Below are 27,264 nucleotides of genomic sequence, written 5' to 3'. Positions count from 1 at the left end.
CCCTTTGAGTCTGGTCTGCTTGAGGTTTCTTCCTCAGAGGGAGTTTTTCCTTACCACTGTTGCTCTGGGGGTTGGTAAGGCTAGACCTTACCTGTGTGAAGCGCTTTGAGGCAACTCTGTTGTGATTTGGTGCTATATAAATGAAAATAAATTGAAATTGAAAAATTATGGAGGAGTGGACCAAAATCCCTGCTGCAGTATGTGTAAACTTGGTCAACAACTACAGGAAAGGTCTGACCTGTATGATTGTTTTCTGTACCAAATATTAAAGTCTGTTTTTTCTGTTGTATCCAATACTTATTTCATGCAATAAAATGCAAATTCATTATTTAAAAATCATACAATGTGATTTCCTGATTTTTTTTTTTTTTTTTTGGATTCTGTCTCTCACAGTTGAAGTGTACCTACAATAAAAAATTACAGACCTCTCCATTCTTTGTAGGTGGGAAAACTTGCAAAATCAACAGTGGATCAAATACTTATTTGCCTTATTATAAGTGCTCCTCAACTTCACAAAAGGTCAGGGTATTCAAGTTGCTAGATCCTGGGTTCAGTATCGAGAATGGTACCACTGGACTTGGTACCCTGCTACTGGTGGTGTTGCTACAGTGATTGATCATGTTCTTGTGACAAGACGGTGAATCCTGCAGCACTGCAAGGTCTATAGACATGCCCAGTTCTTGCCCTCTGACCATGTACTTCTTCTGTAAAAATTGTTCTGAAGTCCTGGATACTGCCATCTGCTTAGTGTACAAGATTTAGTCTGGTGAAGTATGGCCATACTAATAACTTTGCAGGAGAACACAGGGTCTTTACGGCCATGGTGCTTCCTGTCTTACTGTAAGGTTGTGGGATTTTGGTGCTTACCAGTGACCTAAGGTGACAGCTGAATGTTTTTGGTCCTAGGTTTCTTTGTAGAATCATAGGGTACTGCTGGAATGATTTTTGTGACTTAGATGAGGCATACAACGTATCTTTTGAGGGAACATTGACTACGAAACGACAGTTGTGGTGTGTTTTCCTGATTACACACTGCAACTTTGTGCACCTCATCAACTGAAAAATACCAAGGGGATGCATGTGTCTATCATCTGGCTGTGGCAGATAGATGGCTACCTTCAGGACGTGGGGATGGACCAATGGTCTGCATGGGTGATTACCAATCAGGATCCAAGGTGGTTCCACAGTGTAGTGGATGCACGAGCACATGCTTCCATACCTGACCTGACCTGAGAAGGACAGTTTCAGTGTGCGAGCATAAGATCTGAGTGAGCAACAATAACTATTATTTTCAGAAGATCAGGATTTCAACTGTAACCAATTTATACTAAATACGTAGGCACATCATGTCTATAAAGATGACTCATTTTAGTTTTGAGTGTATTTAAAGACAGATCATTAACTTTTTTCTCCTTCCTCTGTATTAACAACAGGGGTTCTATTCGATTGTGCCCAGGTCAAATCTTTCTTCTGCAGAATCAGGTCAGTATTTTTAAAGGACATCCCATTTTGTGGCTCATGAAGTTATGAAATATAGTACCAGAATTGTTCCTGGGAAGCTCATGTCAGTAATGAAACAGGGATTGACATTATATCCTTCAAGATGACCCAGCCCATTTTTGAGATGTCCTGTGTCAGTACAGACCACTACATTTCATAAATTACTTGCCTAAACAGCCCACCATGAATATAAGCAACTACAGCATTAGGACCCGTGTCTGTATAGCATTTTTTCTGGCAGAAAAGTGCAAACAGGACACCGAGAAACACTTCATCTTAAGGCTTCTTAAAAATTGAAAATTATCTTTGTGGGATTTGTTTCTAGGACAACAATAAAGAGCCAAAGGGTAGTTCATAATGTATGGCAATTAAAAGCACTCACCTTCAACAGGAACATTAGCCTCTGTCGAGTCTGCTGTCACAGATGAGTTCTTTCTTTGTCTCTATTGTGATGGATTTTATGTCATATCAGCTGACTAGACATAAACTGCAAAAACAAAGTTCTACTTCCATGAGAGTGACCAGTTTTGCTCTGTCTGCCTGTAACTTAAAGCACTTGGTGTGGGCACATAAAAAAGCGGAGCACTCTGGAAAACAGACATTTAATGTCAAAATTACTTTACATGCATTTTCTGGTTAGTTTGCTGTTTAATATTTCACTTTGTAATTATATTTAATAATGCCATTTTGTGCCAAGCATTGCAAACAGTGAACATTTGTATTGACAGAAACTGAAATGATATTTCCAGATTAATCACTACATATCACAGTGGTTGGTTATATATAATACTACACTTATTAAAAATCAAATTGTGATGATAAATAATGATTCTGATTTTTGAAGATTTGACTGAACAAATCCGTTGTCTTATGTGTTTTATACTTACCTCTTGCCTCCCTTTGTCTTTCTCCATACTGGGGACTGACCTGTATAAGTATTGTGGCCAGTCTTTATAATATTTTGATAGCAAATACTTTAAAAAAAAGGATGAATGGATTTAAATTACAAACTTTCCAGTTTACCCTCAGTCCAGCATTATGTAGAGAAGGTAGCTCCGTGGACCTTGGTTTGAATCCCACTCAATGCTGTCTGGCTGTGTCCTTGGAGAAGTCACTTAATCTACATTGTCTCATTCCACCCAACTGTACATGTGTACCAGCCTTGGCTGGGGAAGTAACCAGGCATCCCGTCCTGGGGAAGTCGTAGATTTTCATTTGCTTCCCACAATCAAGCAATAAGCACTGACACCAGTGGGTGTCAGGGCCTATATAGGGTAGTCTACCATCACCATATTACAAACAGAAAATGTGCACAAAATACTACACAGGGTGAGGTTAATGCAGTCTTGGTGCAGGAAAGTAATGTGAGGCTTAGCTTCACGCCCAAATACATGTATCCTGAACTAAAACGTAATACAAATATAATACTGAAGTATGCTATGAAATGTTCAGGAGACACTCATCATCACCAGCATGTTTTTGAAGTTTATGCATTGAAAAAAATGCATAAACAGATTCTTCCCACAACAATCCAGCTTCCTGCTATATTCCAATGAGTTACATTTGAGACAGTTTTTATGAAGTGAAAATGTCTGTTTAATTTAATCAGGTTCAGTGGAGAGAGGTGTGGAATATGCAGGGTAGTGAGATCATTTTTGGGCAAGTTTGAGATTACAGTTGTGGATGTTTATTAGAAGCATCCTTGAATTACTAATTTCCACCAACAGACATCAGTAAGAAAACCTGCTGATGGCATTGCTTTGAAAGCCCTCCCAACGACTTCCAAAAGACATGCAGTCAACATGATGCCATCATTTTCACGTTAGCGTGAATTGCTGGTTGATAGTATTTGATTAAAATGGCTTATTGTCATGTATGATCATCAGTACAATTTAACATTTCGATGCATGTTGTAGGGGCGGGAAGGACCCTGAGGGTGAGATACATTACAACCCCTTTCAGATCACACCCTACCTGTTGAAGGTGCAAGGAACAGGAACCAGAGGAGAGGAGGAGGAGGAGCCTTGCTGCCTTGCAATGGCTGAATGCATCATTTCTGGCTATGAGGGTGCAGTATATTAGCACCACAAACCTCAACATCTGCAGCCTTTCCCACATAAACATATTTATATGTTTTTAAAAACGTAGCCTTGACAGTGATAATATTCACCTGTGTAGCTCCTCGGATTCCGATGGACAAGCGGATCTTCACTACTACTCACTCTCCAGGCTGTGTGTTCTTGGAAGTAGATGAAAGGTTAATCAACACTTGGGCAAATCTGCAAACAATTAATGTTGACTTGTGTAATTGCAGTAAGTTCACAAGGATAACCTTATGATGACAATCCACAGGGCTGTGCCCTTGCTGGGATACCTTCCACAGGATATGATTGGCAAATCATTGTTGACATGCATTCATCCAGAGGACCGCCCACTCATGATTTCTGTGCACCGGAAGGGTGAGGTGAAATGTTTATTTGTTGTTTCTTTTTATTGGTGTGACTGTTTAAAATCTGAGATGGATTTGTCAATGGTTTAAACCATTTCATATGCCTACCCACTAATTAGGGCATTTAAAAACATACCAGGGCCCAGCTTCATAAAGCAGTCTAATCTTGTTCAGTGGACTAAACTAACTTTTAACGGTTGTCGTTGCACAAAGCGCTTAGTCAGCTAAAGTTTCACGTTACTCGACTTTTTAGTCTGGTACAGAGGAGGCTAATCTTATTTTAGTTGACAAAACTTCAGCATCTTACCCCAAAAAAGGTGGCTATCATGTACCAACACGTGATGGAGGAGGAAGAAAGGGGAGACTTGCGGCGGGAGCGGGTGTTCCAGGGCCGGAATAATCGATGTTTACTGACGCTGAGGTCTGGAGCGGTTCTCCTCTGTTGTGGCGGACTCTGCAATGTTTGTAGCAGACGGACCAAGCCAAAAGAAAACTGTCACGCATTGGAAGAGTTTCTTGGAAGTGGCCCCCGCAAGGCCGCTATTACTGTGAAAATCATCAACTAACATAAGACAGCTAATCTACAAGTTTAGCCATTGATGTGAAACGGAGATTAGTTGGATAACTTTGGGCAACTCCCCTAAGTCGACTAAGTAAGCTTAGTAGACTAAAAGATTCGACTGCTTTATGAAACCGGGCCCTGGATATTAAATTTATCAAAAAATATTCCTTCATTGCTGCTTTTGAAAGCTTAAATGTGTTATTCATTTATTCCATTGGTACAATACGATACGATACAATACGATACGATACGATACACTTTATTGTCCCCTCAGGGAATTTGTCTTGGACTCATGCTAAGTGCCTTTACAAAAGGAAAACAAACAGATACAAGTAAAAACACAACCACATCCATAACAAATTAACATGACAGGAAGTCAGGAGAAACACCATAAGTATTGCACAATTCCAATTTTAGACATTATTGTTTAGCAATTTGATGAACATGGGGACGAATAAATTTTTGAGTCTATTTAGTCTGCTCCGAGGGACTCTATACCTTCTCCCAGAGGGAAGGAAAGTATACTCTGTGTGAAGGACATGAGCTGAATCCATCAATATCCTCTGAGCTGCTTTCAAGACAGACTCTTCATAGAGTGAGCTGAGGGACTGATATTGTTTCTTTCCAATTATCTTCATTGCATTATCAATTTGTCTGTTAAGTTTTGTTTTAAGTTGTACAGAGAGGTTGCCGTACCAGGCAGTCATGCCATATCTGACTAGGCTCTCTAGCACTGCCTGGTAAAACAACATTATTTTTTGATTGACACCATACAAACAAAGTCTACGAAGAAAATAAAGTCTCTGATGGAGTCGAGAACACAAACTGTCCACATGTACAGTCCAGCTGAGAGTATTGTCTATGTGCAGCCCCAAGTACTTGTATGAGCTGACCTGGTCAATAGGAGTACCATGTATGACCACAGGAGTATGGTCCCCAACAGTCCTTGGATCCAGAATCATTTCCTTGGTTTTACACTCAACAAAAATATAAACGCAACACTTTTGGTTTTGCTCCCATTTTGTATGAGATAAACTCAAAGATCTAAAACTTTTTCCACGTACACAATATCACCATTTCCCTCAAATATTGTTCACAAACCAGTCTAAATCTGTGATAGTGAGCACTTCTCCTTTGCTGAGATAATCCATCCCACCTCACAGGTGTGCCATATCAAGATGCTGATTAGACACCATGATTAGTGCACCGGTGTGCCTTAGACTGTCCACAATAAAAGGCCACTCTGAAAGGTGCAGTTTTATCACACAGCACAATGCCACAGATGTTGCAAGATTTGAGGGAGCGTGCAATTGGCATGCTGACAGCAGGAATGTCAACCAGAGCTGTTGCTCGTGTATTGAATGTTCATTTCTCTACCATAAGCCATCTCCAAAGGCGTTTCAGAGAATTTGGCAGTACATCCAACCAGCCTCACAACTGCAGACCACGTGTAACCACACCAGCCCAGGACCTCCACATCCAGCATGTTCACCTCCAAGATCGTCTGAGACCAGCCACTCGGACAGCTGCTGAAACAATCGGTTTGCATAACCAAAGAATTTCTGCACGAACTGTCAGAAACCGTCTCAGGGAAGCTCATCTGCATGCTCATCATCCTCATCAGGGTCTCGACCTGATTCCAGTTCATCATCGTAACCGACTTGAGTGGGCAAATGCTCACATTCGCTGGCGTTTGGCACGTTGGAGAGGTGTTCTCTTCACGGATGAATCCCGGTTCACACTGTTTAGGGCAGATGGCAGACAGCGTGTGTGGCGTCGTGTGGATGAGCGGTTTTCTGATGTCAATGTTGTGGATCGAGTGGCCCATGGTGGCGGTGGGGTTATGGTATGGGCAGGCGTTTGTTATGGACGAACACACAGGTGCATTTTATTGATGGCATTTTGAATGCACAGAGATACCGTGACAAGATCCTGAGGCCCATTGTTGTGCCATACATCCAAGAACATCACCTCATGTTGCAGCAGGATAATGCACGGCCTCATGTTGCAAGGATCTGTACACAATTCTTGGAAGCTGAAAATGTTCCAGTTCTTGCATGGCCGGCATACTCACCGGACATGTCACCCATTGAGCATGTTTGGGATGCTCTGGACCAGTGTATACGACAGCGTGTACCAGTTCCTGCCAATATCCAGCAACTTCGCACAGCCATTGAAGAGGAGTGGACCAACATTCCACAGGCCACAATTGACAACCTGATCAACTCTATGCGAAGGAGATGTGTTGCACTGCATGAGGCAAATGGTGGTCACATAAGATACTGACTGGTATCCCCCCCCCAATAAAACAAAACTGCACCTTTCAGAGTGGCCTTTTATTGTGGACAGTCTAAGGCACACCTGTGCACTAATCATGGTGTCTAATCAGCATCTTGATATGGCACACCTGTGAGGTGGGATGGATTATCTCAGCAAAGGAGAAGTGCTCACTATCACAGATTTAGACTGGTTTGTGAACAATATTTGAGGGAAATGGTGATATTGTGTATGTGGAAAAAGTTTTAGATCTTTGAGTTCATCGCATACAAAATGGGAGCAAAACCAAAAGTGTTGCGTTTATGTTTTTGTTGAGTGTATTACATTTAAAACCAAGTGGTTGTCATCACACCACTGCACAAAGTGTTTCACTTCAGAGAAGTACTTTGTTGGACTTGAGTCTTTGTGCAGTAGGCTCAAAATGGCTGTGTCATCAGAAAATTTAAAAACAAAGTTATTACAGTAATTATTTGTACAGTTATTAGTATAAAGAGTGAAGAGAACAGGAGAACTGACACAGCCTTGTGGTGCACCTGTGCTTGATGATTTGAGTACCGAAAGAGCTCGGTTAACTCTGACTTGTTGTAATGTATTAGTTAAAAAAGAATGATACCATCTAATTAAAAATGGGTTGACATTCATTTCCTTTAACTTAGAGAGCAACAGGTATGGTTGTAATGTATTAAAGGCTGGTCTTCAAGGCCTGCGTAACCTACACGTTCCATGAAAATTCAGTAAGGTATATCTTCTATTATACATTCCAAATCTAAGGTGGAACTCTACTAGTGTATACTAAGGTACATCTAAATAGCTTTAAAAAAAAAAAGAAAAAAAAAGAGTAGAGCCACTTAGGGGCCTGGTCTTGAGAACCAGGGATGGAACCATGCCTTCCTGCTCTGCTCCTAGGTGATTAGCTCATTCAGATGTGCAGCTAATCAAGTACTAACAGACACCTGAAAGAGCCACTCAGCTGGACCGGTTTGAGAATCACTGAAATTTTCAGATTAATAATTCCCCTACATGTTTTTCTTTTTACTCAAACCCTTCATGCTATTTGCAGTGTTGAAATATGCTGGCCAGCCACCTTTTGAGCACTCACCGGTCCGTTTTTGCTGTCAAAATGGTGACTACATCACCTTGGATACCAGCTGGTCCAGCTTCATTAACCCATGGAGTCGCAAGGTGGTCTTCATCATCGGCCGACACAAAGTCAGAACGTAAGTGACAACAATGTATCGAAACTCAATGCCACCCACAGCTAAACATTTGTAGCACTTTTTGATCATGTATTATGACATTGTACTTGCTAAGTAGTGTGCTGAACAACACTGTGTGCTTAAAGTACTTTGGCAAATCTGTTGTTAAAACCTAGTAAATAAAAAAAATGAATATACCGAACAACATTCTAACACTGTAAAAACTAGAGCAGCATTCTTTGCTTTCATAAAGATTGAAAAGCTTACAAATATCAAATAATTTAGTATGACATTTAAAAACTTTACACTAGTGGAATGATAAAGTGTTTGTGGCCTGCCTTCACATTTAAATCTAAGTAATTTTTTAAGTAAATTGTCCTACCATTTTATAAGCAAATCACTTTGTTTCTCACTTTCTGTTTTTTAACATCAACTTGTTCACTGATTATTAGCAACCATCTTTGGGCTGCACGCTAAAGAAATACATGTGAAAAGCTGTCGAGCACTCATATTGCATTCTTTTCTTTTTTTGTGAAATGAAACATTTATTTTGGAGGAAATTAATGTTTTAAAATTTTAAACTAAGTTTCTGTTTGGTTTGGTAAACTTATGCTTTAATCATGGCAAATTGCACATTATTTATTTTAAATAACCCAATCTGTCTCAAACCTCTACATACAGTGCATCCAGAAAGTATTCACAGTGCTTCATTTTTTTTCCACATTTTGTTATGTTACAGCCTTATTCCAAAATGAATGAAATTAATTTTTTCCCCTCAAAATTCTAAGCAAAATACCCCCTAATGACAACATAAAAAGTTGTTATTTTATTTTTACAAATTTATTAAAAATAAAAAACTAAGAAATCACATGTATATAAGTGTTCACAGTCTTTGCCATGAAGCACAAAATTAAGCTCAGGTGCATCCTGTTTTCACTGATCATCCTTGAAATGTTTCTACAGCTTATTTGGAGTCCACCTGAGGTAAATTCAGTTGATTGGACATGATTTGGAAAGGCACACACCTGTCTACATATAAGGTCCCACAGTTGACAGTGCATGTCAGAGCACAAAGTGACCTTCATCATCCGTAAATGGAAGAAGTTCGGGTCTACCAGGACTCTTCCTAGAGCTGGCCGCTGTCTAAACTGAGCATATCAGGAGAGAAGGGCCTTAGCCAGGGAGGTGATCAAGAACCCAGTGGTCATTCTGTCAGAGCTCCAGCATTCCTCTGTGGAGAGAGGAGAACCGTGCAGAAGGACAACTATCTCTGCATCAATCCAACAATCAGGCCTGTATGGTAGAGTGGCCAGACGGAAGCCACTCCTTCGTAAAAGACACATGGCAGCCCGCCCGGAGTTTGGCCAGAGGCACCTGAAGGACTCTCAGACCATGAGAAACAAAACTCTCTGGTCTGATGAGACAGAGATTGAACTCTTTGGCATGAATGCCAGGCATCATGTTTGGAGGAAACCAGGCACCATTCCGACAGTGAAGCATGGTGGTGGCATCGTGCTGTGGGGATCTTTTTAGCGGCAGGAACTGGGAGGTTAGTCAGGATGGAGGGAAAGATGAATGCAGCAATGTACAGAGACATCCTGGATGAAAACCTCCAGAGAACTCTTGACCTCAGACTGGGGTGACACTTCATCTTTCAGTAGGACCATGACTCTAAGCACACAGCCAAGATATCATAGGGGTGGCTTCAGGACAACTCTGTGAATGTCCTTGAGTGGCCCAACCAGAGGCCAGACCTGAATCCGATTGAACATCCCTGGAGAGATCTGAAAATGGCCGATGCTCCCCATCCAACCTGATGGAGCTTGAGAGGTGCTGCAAAGAGGAATGGAGAAAACTGTGCACAGATAGGTGTGCCAAGCTTGAGGCATTATATTCAAGAAGACCTGAGGCTGTAATTGCTGCTAAAAGTTCATCAACAAAGTATTGAGCAAAGGGTGTGAATACTCATATACATGTGATTTCTTAGTTTTTTATTTTTAATAAATATGTAAAAAAAAAAAAAAAAACTTTTTTCATGTTGTCATTATGGGGTGTTGTGAGCAGAATGTTGAGGGGAAAAATTATTTTTCCTCAATTGTGGAATAAGGCTGTAACATAACAAAATGTAGAAAAAGTGAAGCACTGTGAATACTTTCCGGCCACACTGTGGTTGTGACATCACTGAGGGCCCCTTCACATGTATGAATGTGGTCGAATTGCACATGAAGCAAGAATTGTATGTAGTATGTGTAAAATCGTAGTTGCCTCCAACGCCTTGTACACTTGTTGCTACAACTATCTGTGCACACCAGTGGCTGACAGACAGAGTGTGCCCTGTGAGAGCCCATTCGATCCCTCTCGCGGCAAGTGTTGGCTAAATTCTAGCTGACACACACGAACATCTAACACTGCTCGCTTGGCACTTAGAAGATGTGTGGCCATTCGCACTATTAGTACAACAACAGTCAGCAGACAATCACTGTCGAGCTGGATGTGAAATTTGTCCAAGTCCCCCACGAGTGTGGCTTTGCAAACAGACACATTGATGTGTGCGCTGAACTGATAGGGGGTGTGTCCACCCACAGGTGCAGGAGACCTGTGGTTCTGGACATCACGGCTGGGGGACATGTACCGTGTTTGGACGGACATGACCTAACAACTGTCCACTGTGATGCTCGTGTCTGCTTGCTGTCCTCACGTGGACATACATAAAATCATATATCGGTGTTGCAATGGGCAGCAGCGAGTGCACGCCGTGCACATTGACAGGCTGTCCCAGGTGAAACTGACCGTCAGATCATAACACGCAGTGGGCGATCTGAATGTCACGTAACCCACGTGAGCTCTGCTCCACATGACGCGGTGTCAGTCCTGTGGCACGCTGTCCACAAGACACCCGTGTCAGGCAGGACGCTTGCGGGGCCGGCTGGACATGCCGCCAGCAGATGTTGACTTGATGTTGTCTTTCATGTCATTTCATGACTCTACATCTGTGACCATGGGTCATCTACAGAGGAACAGACGGATCATACTTGTACTGCCTGCTTGATAAGAGGAATTCAATAAAATGTGGTGTTTTTATATGCTATGTGGTTTAATTTTTTCTTAAATACGTCTATGTCCTTCTTGATATCAGGCATTTTCCAGCACCATTTACAGGACAACGATGGTAGCTCAGTGGTAAAGTTTCTGACTGGCAATCAGATCTTTTGGAAATTGCAGGTTCGAATCCCGTGGGTGGCATGTATTTTTCATTATTTTTAAAAATTTTCATAGCTGCTCGCACTGTGTTCCCGTGTGCACGAAACCGTCACAGCGTGTATTTATTTATTTATTTATTTATTCGCAGCTGAGCAATGTGTAACCACATCACGCAGCTGCTCGCACTGTGTTCCCACGTGCACGAAACCATAGCAGCAGCATCGTGCACTCCTGCCCGTCGGATTGATGTTTTTGTGGATCGCTCATACGAGCTGTTCTGTCGTGATTCGCCCTGAGTTGTACTTATTCGTACTATGTCTGAAGGGGCCCTGAATGTTGTCTTTGTCTGCAGGAGTCCACTGAATGAGGATGTGTTTGCTGCTCAAACCAAGCAGGATTTTCCAGACAGCCAGGAAGAAATAAAAGATCTGCAGGCCAAGATCTATAAGCTCTTCTTGCAGGTGACTATAACAGAGACGACATGGAACAAATGTCACTGTGCTCGTGTGATGTTGTTGTTAACAGCAAATTCCTGAAGTAAAATATAGTTTAAAAAAATTCTAAAATTATTTTGCTTAAATTCTCCAGACAAGTGGCTAAAAGTGTCAAATGCAGTATCTCACAGGTGTACATATGTCAGGATTAACAAGGTCAGAGTTTTGATAATATTGTTTTTGGGGAACACTATTAAAATTAATATCACTGTGTTTTTCTCTTCTTGGAAACAACTCTGTTGTAACAGTGGTTTTGTACCCTATGACTCCTTTAGTAAATTAAATCCCTTCGGCTGCTCCCTCATGGTCACCACAGCAGATCCGATGTGGATTTGCATGTCGAATTGGCGCAGGTTTTGCGCCGGACACAACTCCATATTACACGGAGATACCGGGAAAGGTGGGGTTTGAACTGAGAATCTTCCGCACTGAAACCAAGTGCACTAACCACTTGGCCACCAAGCGATTAATCTGAACTGTTTTCATTTTCATATTTGCTCCTTCAGAATTAAAGTCTGGATGGAAAACTTAATGAATCAAAGATTTTTACATTTTTATGCTAATCCATGGCTGTGTTTAATTAATGCTCATTAAGGCTTAAAACAGCCTGCACCACTAAGTCCACTGGTTCACGCAACACAAAAAAAATGAAATGGAGCAGAGGAGGATTTTCTTAAAAAGACCTGAAAGTTCACTGACAATTTGCCAGAAGGTACATCTGAGATGCAAACCTAGATTTGATGTTTTAGTGAAAGAAGACCCTCCTCTGTACCACTTCATCATGAAGCTGTATAACTGGAGATACAAAATGCAGAATTTGCACTGTGCACAATTTCTTCAATCACAGCCACAGAAGCCTAAAACTTTTTCTGGGTTGTCTGGGTGTCTTGGTGGCTTTCCTCACTGTTCTCCTTCTTGCACACTCACTCAGTTTTTGAGAACTGTCTCCTCCACACAGAGAGTGCCATACTGGTTTTATTTCTTCATAACTGATGTAAATAATGTTCAAGACATATTCAGTGACTTGGAAATGTTCGTGTATCCATCTCCTGACTTGTCTGAAGAAAACTGGCAATTAAACTGATTATTTACAGGTATGATACCATAGTGGCTGATTACGTATGCAACCCATCATCTTGGCTTTTATATTCTTAATTAATTTATATCAAGTTGTAGAGATTTGTTTTCAGTTTGAGTCTAAGGATGATAATTTTAGAAATTTTTATATTGAGAAGCCTGATTTACTTTTTGTATTTGAAATGCCATAAACAAATTAAAATGCGTGAAATACCAAGGGGCTGAATACTTTTGCAAGCCACTTTATGTATATTTATATATACATAAGTATACATTTTTATTTTTTATCTTTGTGGTTAAAGGGGTTGGCGTTTATAAGCTTTTCCTTCTGCCTACATACACCCTTTTGGGCACATGGGTACGTTGTTAAATTGTTTTCTTTATGAGCTTTTTTTTCTTTTGCTATTTTTGAGTCTGTGTGTGCCGAATAAATAAATAAATTCATTCATTCATTCATGCTTAGACTACTACCACCATGACCTGGTCCCAGATAAGCATCAGAAAATGATTGGATGCTTGAGAAACTTTTGGTCTGTCTCTCTGCAATCTAACTGTTTATAATGGCATATATTTAGTTCCTTGTATATAAGGCTAGATAATTCATCAGGATATGATCTCACAGTAACTGCATTGCTGTACTACAGAGGTTAAAAAAAGCCACACCCCCTTAACTGAAGTACCCAGAGAGCAACTCTCTCATCTGTACTTTTAATAGGACAAGCTGTTCCTGTAAGGCCGGTGAAACCGCCGTCAACCTGTCTGTGCAATGCTGTGGCCAGTGCCTGTACCCCTATAAACACACACATACTGTACATACTACAGTGCAACACTTTGAATCATGTCTGCATCTGAAGCATTTAGCACCGGTGGCTTGTATGAATACAGTTTTCCTGTAATACTGTAATAATTCCTGTCGTCATGTAATACTGTTTCTCTTGTCTGTTTTGTTGGTGTTGTTTTTCATTTTCCATATGTTTGTGTGTTGTAGTTTGTGTAGTTTCTTCACTTCTTTGCATCTCTTTCTTAGCCCATCCATAACAATGGTTCCAGTGGTTATGGCAGTTTGGGAAGTAATGGTTCCCATGAGCACTATATCAGTGTAGCCTCTTCTAGTGACAGCAGTGGTAACCTGTGGGAGGACTCGCACCGGGATCCGGTGAGGGATACAACTTACTGTACAGCACAGTGGTAGCACTGGGTGCTGAGGGTCATCATACTATTACTGTGGTTGTGTGGTTTTTGCAGATGTCTCTGCAGCGGATCTGTGCTGACGTGAACAGAGTCAAGAGTTGGGGTCAGCAAGCACACCTGGATGCCAGCCACAAAACTGCTCCTCTAGAAAAAGCTGCTCCAGGTGATTCAGCTATACTGTATACCTATCACAAAAGCCACTTTAAAGTGTGCTGATGCTTTAATATCTAGAATAACTCTCTGTTTTCCAGTGCATCTATTCCAAACAGCCTCCAACCTCGAGGCTGGGGCTCTTGAGGAAAGCAGGAAGCAAACACATTCCCTCCTACCAGCAGATTAACTGCATGGACAACATCATCAGGTGTGTGTGGTGGTTAGCCTTGATATGATGGTATTACATATTTCAACAATTTTCATTGTTTGTAGGATTACTGACAAAAGGATTAAACAATTAAAAAACTCTGTTGTTGGATTGAGCCTATACAGATAAAGTGATGAAGCATGGAAATGGAAAAATTTTAATTTAGACAATTTTTGCTAATGTTTGCAGAAGTACGTGCTAATGACATTTTTCTTATCAGTTCCAGTAGCAATTCTTGTGATGCTCTGCGAGGCTGTGAGTGAATTTGGTGTGTTGATGATCATCAGATATTTGGAGAGTTGCACAGGTTCGGCCCTTAAACGCAAGAGTGGATCCTGTTCTCTGACCACCTCTTCTTCCTCATCCTCTACATCAGAAGATGACAAACCTGCCAGCGTCACTGACACAGCTCAACCCAACTCGGATGGTAGAAATACGCACATATACACACCAACAGTCTTCATCTTCAAATTCTAAGAATAACAAAAAAAACAGAAGCATGTAGGCACTGTGCAGTTCACCGTACTTGGCATAGTGCACAAAAAACTACTTCGTTTCCACGCATAGCAGACACAAGAAAATAACCAAACCAGTTGCTGCCATCAAATACACGATTTACAGACATGTCAAAACAAAAAAGATCATAGTGCAATTAATCAAGATTTTAAAAAATTAACATGTTATAGGTGCTGTAATTAATTGATCTAAATTAATATGGGATTTTGACAGCTGTATATTATGATATTTATCATCGGTTACAGATGAGCCACTCCTTTGGCAAACATTAGCAATAGAGCACTCGTGCTGCAGAGTATTTGTGCAATGTCAAATACGTGGCATGCCTGGTGAATCCCATGTTCATATTACCATTTTGCAGACATTACAATTAATGCTGTTGTCCTCTTTCTTCACGAAATGTAGCCATGCTTTAAAACATGTCTTCCTCTCTCAACTTTGGAATGACAACATACGTAGATGCATGTTGATGATGTCTTAGGATGTGTCAAGAATCAATAAGCTCAGAGCCATACTATTCTGATTCTTTGTAAAATTTGGAACTGGTTCTTGTTCCCACTGGGACAAAGAGTATGTCTCTGTTTCAGTATGTCCCTGTCTCTCTGTCTCTGTAGAGATGGCTTGGTCAAAAAGCAGCTGTGAAAATTGTACTGCCCTGCATCTGTCCCAAAACAGTGAATGTGACTGTCCTTTAACTTCTTTGATGTAAAATAGCTTGTCCTTTGACCTCTTTCTTGCTTTCTGATGTCAAAAAGATGTGATAGCATTGATTCTTTCAATGACGCTTCATCTTGTTTCCTCCCGGCATCCAGTGGTGGTGTTAGACAGTCAGGACTCACTTGCCCCTGCAGCGGCAGCAGTGGTTGGAGCACCATTAAAAGACATCATGTCCACGAAGGCCATGAGTGTGGTGTCCGTCACCAGCCAGTGTTCTTACAGCAGCACCATCGTCCACGTGCCTCCGCCTGAATCAGGTGCCGTGCAAACCTTCCGTCTTGAAAAAGATGGAAGGTTTACATTTACATTGTAAATTCGTAACATTGTAAAATTATTTCAAGAGACCTTTAAATCTGTTTTCTTAAGTTCTAAGCAGCAATGAAAGTCCTTTACAGTGTTTGTGGAAACATTTTGGGAAGAGCTTATTTTTGTCATGAGGTGAGGTCAAGAGACAAAATTTGCAGTTTCTTAATCACAGCTATAGAAGCATATAACTCCTTCAGAGTTGTCATGGGTGTCTTGGTGGCTTCCCTCACTAGTCTGCTTCACTCAGTTTTTGAGAATGGCCTAATCCAGGCAGATTTACCAAACAATTCATGCTGTTTGTATTTAAATGATAAAAGTAAATAAAGTCTAACACATATTTATTCACCTGTAGCCATCGGCTGACTTGTGTAAAGAAAACTGTATATAAAAATTATGACTTGGTTATTATACTAACAGGACGCATACTTATGTTTTACATTGTTTTGGTTTTACCCGTGTTCTGATCAGATGGAAGCGATTGCAGTTGTGTCTGATTAAGGAATTTTTTGATTGATCATACAGTGGGGTAAAAAAGTCAGTCCCTGATTGTGCAAGTTCTCCTACTTAGAAAGATGAGAGAGGTCTGTAATTTTCATCATAGGTACACTTCAACTATGAGAGACAAAATGAGAAAAAAAAAAATCCAGGAAATCACATTGTACAATTTATTTGTAAATTATGGTGGAAAATAAGTATTTGGTCAAATAAATGGACTGCATTTATATAGCGCTTTTCCATCTGTATCAGACGCTCAAAGCACTTTACAATTATGCGTCACATTCACCCCAATGTCAGGGTGCTGCCATACAAGGCGCTCACTACACACCGGGAGCAATAGAGGATTAGAGGCCGTGCCCAAGGGCCCTTAGTGATTTTCCAGTCAGGCAGGGATTTGAACCCATGATCTTCTGGACTCAAACCCAACACCTTAACCACTAGACCATCACCTACTCCAAGTTGAACTTTTGTCAATAACAAAAGTTCAACTCAGTACTGTAACATAATCTTTATTGGCAATGACACAAGTCAAACGTTTCCTGTAAGTCTTCACCAGGTTTGCACACACTGTAGCTGGTATTTTGGCCCATTCCTCCATGCAGATCTCCTCTAGAGCAGTGATGTTTTGGGGCTGTCGCTGGGCAACATGGACTTTCAACTCCCTCCACAAATTTTCTATGGGGTTGAGGTCTGGAGACTGGCTTGGCCACTCCAGGACCTTGAAATGCTTTTTACGGAGCCACTCCTTCGTTGCCCGAGCGGTGTGTTTGGGATCATTGTCATGCTGGAAGACCCAGCCATGTTGCATCTTCAGTGCTCTTATTGAAGGAAGGAGGTTTTGGCTTAAAATCTCATGATACATGGCCATGTTCATTCTTCCCTTAACACAGATCAGTCGTCCTGTCCCCTTTGCAGAAAAACGCCCCGAAGCATGATGTTTCCACCCCCATGCTTCACAGTAGATATGGTGTTCTTGGAATGCAACTCAGCATTCTTCTTCCTCCAAACACAACGAGTTGAGTTTTTACCAAAAAGTGCTATTTTGGTTTCATCTGACCACATGATATTCTCCCAAATCTCTTCTGGATCATCCATATGCTCTCTGGCAAACTTCAGATGAGCCTGGACATGTACTGGCTTAAGCAGGGGGACACGCCTGGCACTGCAGGATTTGAGTCCCTCTCTGCGTAGTGTGTAGCCTTTGTTACTTTGGTCCCAACTCTCTGTAGGTCATTCATCAGGTCCCTCGGTGTAGTTCTGGGATTTTTGTTCACCGTTCTCATGATCATTTTGACCCCACGGGATGAGATCTTGCAAGGAGCACCAGATTGAGGGAGATTATCAATGGTCTTGTATGTCTTCCATTTTCTTACAATTGCTCCCACAGTTGATTTATTCACACCAACCTGCTGGACTATTGTAGATTCAGTCTTCCCAGCCTGGTGCACATCTACAATTTTCTTCCTGGTGTCCTTCGACAACTCTTAATTCTTGGCCATGGTTGAGTTTGGAGTCTGACTTTTTGAGGCTGTGGACAGGTGTCTTTTATACAGATAACGAGTTCCAACAGGTGCCATTAATACAGGTAACAGGTGGAGGACAGAAGAGCTTCTTAAAGAAGTTACAGTTCTGTGAGAGCCAGAAATCGTGCTTGTTTGTGGGTGACCAAATACTTATTTTCCACAACAATTTAAAAATAAATTCTTTAAAAATCCTACAATGTGATTTCCTGGATTTTTTTTTTTTTCTCAGTTTTGTCTCTCATAGTTGAAGTGTACCTCTGATGAAAATTACAGACCTCTCTCATCTTTCTAAGTAGGAGAATTTGCACAATCAGGGACTGACAAAATACTTTTTTATCCCACTGTTTCAGATGAATTAAGCCTGAGTCACTAAGTTATTGCACATTCTTTCTCGCTGTTTCAAATGAGCAGTGCAGGCAGGTCGAACAAGCTGAAGCTTCTTTACCACTGTGCCATGGTGCACGTTTTAAAAGCACATTAACACTCTTATTTGCTTTAAATATGCAACAGTGCTTCATGGCAATATCTTGCCCTGAAACGAAAGCTCCATGCATGTACAGTATTAGATTAGATTAGATAGAACTTTATTGATCCTTTGGGAAGACTCCCTCAGGGAAACTGAGGTTCCAGCAGCATTGTATAGCAGCACACAGGGTATGAAGCACACAGAGTATCAAAAGTGAAAGTTAAAAAAAATGCATAATGTCATAAACAAAAGGGGGTCACAAAGTTTTGGCAGCATTGTAATTTTTCTTTTGAATGTATCCAAATCTAATTTTATGTGTAAATGTTTTTTGTTTGTTTGCTTGTTTGTTTTCATCTCCCCGCCCACACACACAGAGGCAACTGCACTCGAGGATGCACCTATGGGTAGTGAACCTGCTGAAGCTCCTCTGCTCAATGTTCGTCCAGATCCAAGCCCTCTCACCGAGGAGCGTAGGTTCGTAGGCCTCACCAAGGAGGTGTTGTCAGCTCACACCCAGAAAGAGGAGCAAGAATATGTGGATCGATTCCGCCATCGCATCCTGCAGAGCCCATACAGCTCATACCTGCACTTAGATAACAGCTCTCTAGCTCACTCACACCAACCAGGTGTGCGCATGTTTGCTGCAAACTGAATTGACAAATGTTAGGTTTGGGTTGAGATCAACAGATTTATTACACAGTACATATTTATTACTCTTTTTTCATATCACAAATGGATGAGTTTAATGGAATTGACTCTATAACTTATGTTTGTCTCATCACAGTTGACTCTGTAATGCGTCCACTGAGTGCTGGCGGGTGGAACCGCTCTCGGAGAGGAAAGTTAAGACACAAGCGCCCCAAACCCCAGGGTTCCTCAGACAGCTATGCCTCTCCACGTGGACCCCCTCGCTGTATCCCTGACTCCTCCTGGCCATCTTCAGAGTCCTCTCAGCCACAGACGGGCGCGCCGTACAGTCAGTCATCCCCACATCATGCACCTTACTACCCCACCATGGCCGCCCAACATGGCTCAGAGCAATCTTCAAGGCCGAAACAGCTGCCAGGAGCCACACAGATGGTGCTGCAGCCTCCTAACCCTCCCCATCTTAAGTACAGTGTCAGTGCCCTGCAGTCTGCTCACAGCATGCCAAGCATGCAGCCAATTCAAGTGGAGCCGATTCAAAATATGCAACATTTTCAGAGCTTTCATAATGTGCAGTCATTGGGTGCAGCACAGACAATCAGTCCTTACGTAGCTCCTGTCATGACTGTCATCCTGCCCAACTACCTAGTCTTCACCACAGGATACCCATCCATTTATCTACCATCCACTTTCTCCATGTTACCACAAGCACCCATCACTGTGGCAGGCTTTGCTCCAAGCATTACGCTCTTCCCCCAACCCCAGTTCCAGCTCTATTCTGGGTCCCCACTTCAGAATCCCCCAGGTCCATTGGTTTGCTCTCCAAAAGCCAGCTTCTCTCTCAGAGAAGAGGAGGAGGCACCTGGGCCGCATGCTTTGTTCTCCAGCTCTCACTCAAGTTCGCCTCTTCAGCTTAATTTGCTGCAGGAGGAGCTCCCAAAACCTAATGAAGGAGAAGGCAGCACAGGACACAGCCACGCTGAGAATCTCCATGAACAACATGTCAGTCAGCTTTTTCCTCTCAGCAACTATCATAGATTGTTAAATCACTTATTGTGCTTTGTGTCACTTTTTTGTGATAAGCAACATGTTTAGGATAAGTGGAAGACAAAACACAGTTCACTATAATATATACAACAAATCTGAAGAAGCACTGTCATTCGTAGTTGGTCTTAACATTCATTAACTTGACAATGTAACTGTTCAACATGAACTGATTTTCCTACATGCTTACTGTATATGGACAGACTGGCGTCCTGTCCAGTGTGTACTCCGCCTCACGCCCTATGACTGCTGGGATAGGCTCTCAGCAGTCCCGATCTTGGATAAGCGGTTGAAGATATGTGCGTGTGTGTGTGTGTGTGTGCGCTTACTGTATATATGGTCTAATGACTTTTGACCTGCTTACAGAGGAATCAAACCACGTTGTTCTTCCAAATCTACACCTTGTCCTACTGCAGTAATGTGGAAGATGGTTCAGTCCTGACTCATGCCTCTGCTGTATTTTCATATTACACTGATCCTCCTGCTGGGATGCCAGACATCTCTGGCAGAAGGGTTCTTGTGGCTGATTCAAATGTCAACCACCAAATCTTGGTGAGATCGCAAAGGCAGTGAAGCAGCTGAGGGCAGACATCTATTGCACTGGAGCTGAGCTCCTCCAGGAGGGTGGAGATGCTGTTCTCCTGGCATTGCAAAGAATCTTTGTTTCAATCTGGGAGGGGGTGTACAAATTGGAAGAAAGGACTTGTTGTCCTGATTCAGAAAGGAAAGTGTGATCATATGGATTGTAACAACTACAGGGGTATCACACTGCTCTCTGTACCGGGAAAAGTACTTGCAAGGATTAATCTGCTTACAAGGATTAAGGTCCCTTGACACTTGCCCGAATTTGATCCGCACACTGGCACGCAATCTGTTGTGCCAGAGAGTAAACTTGATGTAAACCGTTGTAAACTGTGCGCAGCTGCGTGGAAGTGTGCAAGATTTTTTTTTTTTGAAATGTTCAAAATCTCTAGCACACATTAATTTTGTGAACTACACATGAATATTGCGCACACAACTCAAAAACACTGTTTGTTACTACGAGTCGTCACATCAGCACAGCGCATCACAGCATAGCTCATCTGAACGATTATGATGAGTTGTTAAATCTATAATAAACATAATTTTACAGGTACTCATAAGAAGGAATGAAAATGCAACAAGCCATTAGAATGTAAATATTACAAATAATTACCTTTGAGACGATTCCAAATGCGTTCTCCACGTCATTAAGTGCACGAGAACAGTTGCAGCTGTTGAAAATTCCTCTGTGATTCCGGAGCGATTAGAGGTGTTTCATCAGCCACGTTCTGAGCGCAAATGATTCATCTGCTACGAAATAAGTATTTTAAATAATGCAACACCCAGTGGCACAAAGCGCACCATCCAGCAGGTCACATTGGCATGACGAATTGCATGGCAGGGCAGGGATTAAATGCTTGCAGGTGTCAAGGTGCCTGTTTTCTTGATAGCTTTCAGTGCTAATGACTTGTTGCTAAGCGACCACAACAGTCTGGCTATACAGCCAAGAAGTCGACCATTATACGCCTTGACCTAGTTACCTAAGGTGATGTCTTTGGTACCAGTTGTCTTTGCAAGATCCTTGGGTACCGCTAGAATGACTTCATGTCAGATGAGTGGTTACTTAGAGAGATTATGATGAGGGGTTTCACTGTGATTGTGAGGGAGCACCAACTTTGACATTTTGGCAAGTGACGCATTTTGTTGTGTGGGCCGCCAGAAGAGGAGGTACTGCTGGCCCACCATCCCCTGAAGCATACATAAGCCCTCCTGAGCCGTACGGAGGTTGTGTGGAGACGTGCGCGGATTTTCTTATGCAGTGTTCGCTCGTCTTCGCACAACGTCCCGTCATGTACGCGTCAGATGCTAGTAAAATAGCTTATGTGATTGCTCTGCTTCGGGGTAAAGCACGCGCCTGGGCTACGGCGCTCTGGGAACAGAACTCACGGTTGTTATCAGCATACTTCATTGGAGGTAATATCCTCAGCCGTTTTTGTGATTGCAATATTTGTATATTGTGAGTGTTTGCAGGAGTACCAGTACCTCCGTCGGTGAAAGCTGTGAGAGCGCTGAAGGCACTCTTTTCCCCTGAGGAATCTACAGTACTCTGCAATTTTTGAGTGAGAGGTGGAGGTGGCATTCCCACCGTCGTTGTTACTGGGTGTACACACACCCACACTTGACTGTCTTTGTTCTTCGCCAGCAGTACCAGATCCGACAGTCGGGGACGGTGATCACCTGGGAATTCGGGACTTGGCGGCTCCAGTATTCACCAGGTTCTGGGGCGGCGGAAATCGTGTGGTTCCGGCTCTTCTTGGGACAGACGTCTTCTATCCTCGAGCCTGCCCTCACGTCACCTTTGTGTATTGACTGTTATGATATTCTGAGATTGTCTGTATGTTCGTTGTGCACATTCACAACATTAAATTGTTATATTTTGGCTCATCTATTGACCGTTCATTTGCGCCCCCTGTTGTGGGTCCGTGTCACTACACTTTCCCAACACATTTCTCTGTTCCTGATCCAGTACACATGTGCCTGAGTGTTGAGGACCACAGTGGCTGAAGAAGGCCAAGGGCAAGCCTATGTTTCACGTGGCTGCAGCAAATAGATGGTTGTTTTAGAGATGTGGGGATGGACCAATTGTCTGCATGGGTGGTTGCCATCCAGGACCCAAGGTAGTTCTGTGGTGTCGTGAATGTGGTACCAGTGCATGTCAGACTTATTGTATATTCATACATATACTGTATGTGAGCTAGTTACACAGTCAAATTTGTTATTCTTTTCATTGATCCATTCATTTTCTATAACCACTTATTCCAATTAAGCATCACAGGGGGCTAGAACCTATCCCAGCGTTCTTTGGTTGACAGGTGGGGTACACCCTTGACAGACTGCCAGTTTAGCACAGGCCTTTATTTTCTTTTGTAATTGTTAAATTATTGGCTCTGTTAGGGTGATGCACCTCATGAGTCTGGCAACCAGGACGCTCAATATACATCCAGTGATCTGCTTGACCTGCTGCTGCAGGAGGACGCACGCTCAGGGACTGGATCCAACGCCTCAGGATCTGGGTCGGGAGAGTCTGGAGAGTCACTGGGGTCTGGATCTGGCTCAAATGTCACCTCTACCTCACACACGGGAATGAAGGAATCCTTACACCCGACACACATCCTAAGCACATCGCCTTAGTTTGTTGTATTTGTGACCCATAAACGGTGCTGTTAAAGAACCACAGCACAATGACTTTTGAGTGGAGAAAACAGGGAGAAGTGACTGATGCAAATATCTTTCTGGACAGTCAGCAGCAACAGCAGCAAATACTTTGCCAGCAATGATTCATCGGACACATCACACAAAACACATAAGAGCCAGGAGGCAACAGTGGATCACCGGCACATGTTTGATGCGCGAGTGGACAACTCCGTGGAGCACGATCCAACACATGCCAGATGTGTCATGATGACATACCAGATTCACACCAGGTGCCCCCAGCTTCAACACTGCCTTTTCCAGTCCAACTGATGAAATTTATCAGATCATGTTTCAGATTTGTAGTTCGGTCTCATGTGTGCTTAGTGTGAGTAAAAATATCTTTTCAACATGTTTCACAGAAAACACAAGTCAGCATTTTGATTAAAGGTTGTAGTCTTTATGTGCCCTGTTGTTTTAAATGTAAATTCCAGAAAATCATCTTATGTTTAGACTGCAATGTTCAATGATATTAAAATCTCACACACACCATGTCTGTACCAAATATAGGTAAAATGTTTGCTCTTTTTTTAAAGTATTTCTGTTGGTGGTCTTTCTTGATGTTTCTTTCCTCAGGGACCACAATGAGGTGTTGGCAGAGGACAGGGAGAAGCTACGGGTTCTTCAGCCCCTCCAGCCATGCTTCAGTCAGAGGCAGAGAGAGGAGCTGGCTGAAGTCCATCCCTGGATCCAACGGCACACAGTCCCACAGGAGATCGACTCTCAGGTAGGAACATCGCAAACGGCCACAAACAAATTCCTCTTTGTGCTCCCTTTGACCAGCAACTTGTATCTTTTAGGGATGTTTGAGTTGCAGCTCAGGTGCAGGGGTAGTCCAGTCCACTTACTGGCCTGCTCCAGACAGCTCGTCCGCTTTGGAAAGCCCTGAACTGGACTCCAGTCCTCTGCTGGACACTTGAAAGATCTGGAACCTAAAAAAACAACATCCATGCAGTTTACAGAGAACTAGCCTTGAAACAGTCTTCAACAGCTGTTACTATTCATCTCCTTTGACCAGTCAAAACAGGTGGATTACTAAAAATGTTTAAACATTTGTTTGTTTTTTAATGATATGTAAAGACACCCCAAGCTGGCTGCATCCTAAGGAACAAAGTTGGATGTTCATTGGCCAGTCGCTGTCAGACTGTCTCGATGGAACCATTAAAAACTGTACTTCTTATTTATTTTATTTTTAGAACCCTTTAGGTATCATGTAAGAGGGACCAAGTCTTTTGGCACCATGAGCTACATAACACACACTTATGGAAGAATGGCCCTGAATGTGACCACTGTGCACTCACGCCCGGTCTAGAAGACGGGTACCACCACTGACTGAAATGACAGAGGGTAATGGCTGAGTTTAAGTATCCGAACACATGACAAACATTGGCTCAGTGACTTGGAGTGCAGGTCAGGCAACGTAGGACCCACATCATGGCAGAATGCTTTTTCAGAAAAACTCAAACACATTTTCTACTCCATTTAGTGTTCAGAGTCTAATCTTGTTCATAAATTGCAGGTGGCGTGTATTCATTTTTTTATTCTGTATAAGTTGGTTTCATCTCCTCAGAACATCTTTTTTGTGTATTTTTCTGCCTCACAAAGAACAGCAGACACATGGGGGTCATTTGAGGTTAAATTTACAACTGCCACTCACGTCCACCAAAATCTGCTGTTGTGTACAGCGTCTCTGCCAAACATCCCACCAATGCCTCACCACTACATTATGTACAGAGTCACTGTATTTGCAGACAGGCTCTGACCTTTAACCCTTCATTTCTTTGTTTATTTACTGAATGAATGTGCTGTAAGACTCCATGTTGCTGTCTGGTTGCAGTGTGTGTTATAGTTCTGTAACTCTTCTTATATTGCAGGGTAAGTAGTGCAGGAAAGATTGTGAGTGAATGTATCTGCTGCTGACTGAGAGCTGCTTTCTTCAGTATCAGACAGACCAGGGTTTTGTACTATTTTTGAACTGAAAGGATATTACAGTATATTTTGTAGAAAATGTGCAAAAGAATTAAAAATATAAAAAACCCAGCAAAGCACTTAGTTCTGAATTGTTTGTCCATTGTATTGCTTAAAAGTTCTATTTTCAATTTCTATGAGGTACATGAAGAGGTATTGTTAAATTATGCAAGTTAGACACTTTTCCTGATTATATTCTTTAACAATTAAAATGAAAATTTCACAACAGCATGTACAAAGGTTGTATTGAAGCTTAAATGCATTCATTTAATTTATGATTAAGAGGGTTAGTTTGAAAACATTTGTGCTGTAACTCCATTTGAGTCCAGGCATGTGTACAGTATTTCAGAATCAACAGTTCTTATTTAAATAAATGACCATTTTCAGAATAGTCATTGTGGAGGTTAAAGCAGCTGGCTTGAGACCAGACCTCAGTTCAGTTCCAATGGATAAGGGTCTTACTTTTATTATTATTATTATTATTACTTGTTTAGCTGGTCCTGTGACTTATATACTGCTCAAAAAAACTGAAGGAACACTGAAAACGCATCAGAATCTCAATGGTAAAAAAAAAAAATCATGTTGGATATCTTTCCTGATATGGACTGAGTAATATGTTAGGAATGACAGGATACCACATCAGTTGCTGGTAATGAAAATTGTCAAACTACAGAGGGCTGAATTCAAAGAAAAAGTGAAAAAATTGATGTGGCAGGCTTTTCCATTTTGCCAAAATTTCATTGCAGCAACTCAAAATGGTGCTCAGTAGTTTGTATGGCCCCGTGTACAACCCCTGGCAAAAATTATGGAATCAGTATGTTTGCCTTTAACAACCTTCCCATGTTGTTTGTATTTGGTCCAGAGTTTAGACACAGCTGACTGTGAACAACCAACATCTTTTGCAACATTGCGTGATGATTTACCCTCTTTTAAGAGTTTGATAATCCTCTCCTTTGTTTCAATTGACATCTCTCGTGTTGGAGCCATGATTCATGTCAGTCCACTTGGTGCAACAGCTCTCCAAGGTGTGATCACTCCTTTTTAGATGCAGACTAACAAGCAGATGTGATTTGATGCAGGTGTTAGTTTTGGGGATGGAAATTTACAGGGTGATTCCATAATTTATTCCTCAGAATTGAGTGAGTACATATTTTTTCCTCTGCTTGGTCTAAAAAAGTAACCGTTACTGACTGCCACAATCTTTTTTTTTGATTTCTTATAGTGTTTCTTAAAGCCAGAAAGTTGCCATTTGAAATGACTTTAGTTTTGTGTCATGTCTGTGATCTGCTTTTTTTCTACAAAATTAAACAACAGAATGAACATCCTCCGAGGCCGGTGATTCCATAATTTTTGCCAGGGGTTGTACTTGTATGCATGGCTCACAACGTCGGGGAATGCTCTTAATGAGACGACGGATCTCCACCCAGATCGGGACCAGTGCATCACTTAGCTGAGTCCTGACCAATCTGAAATGGAACCTGGTGGCATCAAATGACCCAAAACATAATGTCCCAGAGGTGTTCTATTGGATTTAGGTCAGGTGGGAGTGAGGGCCAGTCAATGGTATGAATTCTTTCATCCTCCAGGAACTGCCTGTATAATCTTGCCACATGAGGCTGGTTGTTCTCATGCACCAGGAGGAACCCAGACCCACTGTACTAACACAATGGGTCCAAGGATTTCATCATGATACCTAATATCAGTCAGGGTGTTGTCTAGCCTGTAGACATGTGTGTGTCCTTCCAGGGATATACCTCCCCAGACCATCACTGACCCACCACCAAGCCGGTCATGCTGAATGATGTTGCAGGCAGCATAATGTTCTCCATGGTGCCTCCAGACCCTTCTACATTTGTCACATGTGCTCAAGTTGAACCTGCTCTCATCTGCAAAAAGCACAGGACACCAGTGGTGGACCTGCCAATTCTGGTGTTCCATGGCAAATGCCAATCGAGCTCCCTGGTGCCGGTCAGTGAACACGGGGCCCACTACAAGATGTT

The 27,264-nt window shown here is 42.1% G+C and overlaps 1 protein-coding gene across 1 annotated transcript; it reads left to right on the top strand.

Moving 5' to 3' along the window:
• The first annotated feature begins 1,442 nt into the window (after positions 1 to 1,442).
• Positions 1,443 to 25,317, top strand: per3 (period circadian clock 3). Its single transcript, XM_034166953.1, is given in 18 exon segments — positions 1,443 to 1,482; positions 3,417 to 3,568; positions 3,679 to 3,757; positions 3,853 to 3,959; positions 7,849 to 8,005; positions 11,538 to 11,646; positions 13,784 to 13,912; positions 14,002 to 14,110; positions 14,199 to 14,265; positions 14,267 to 14,308; positions 14,596 to 14,735; positions 15,637 to 15,798; positions 18,709 to 18,960; positions 19,119 to 19,990; positions 23,000 to 23,186; positions 23,346 to 23,529; positions 23,873 to 24,023; positions 24,097 to 25,317. Coding segments are annotated over 17 exon segments (2,898 nt in total). The 5' UTR covers positions 1,443 to 1,482; positions 3,417 to 3,537; the 3' UTR covers positions 24,217 to 25,317.
• Positions 25,318 to 27,264: the final 1,947 nt, after the last annotated feature.

The sequence above is a fragment of the Thalassophryne amazonica genome, chromosome 3 (assembly GCF_902500255.1).
Source record: "Thalassophryne amazonica chromosome 3, fThaAma1.1, whole genome shotgun sequence".
NCBI lineage: Eukaryota > Metazoa > Chordata > Actinopteri > Batrachoidiformes > Batrachoididae > Thalassophryne > Thalassophryne amazonica.
This window is presented reverse-complemented; position numbering and strand designations above follow the sequence as displayed.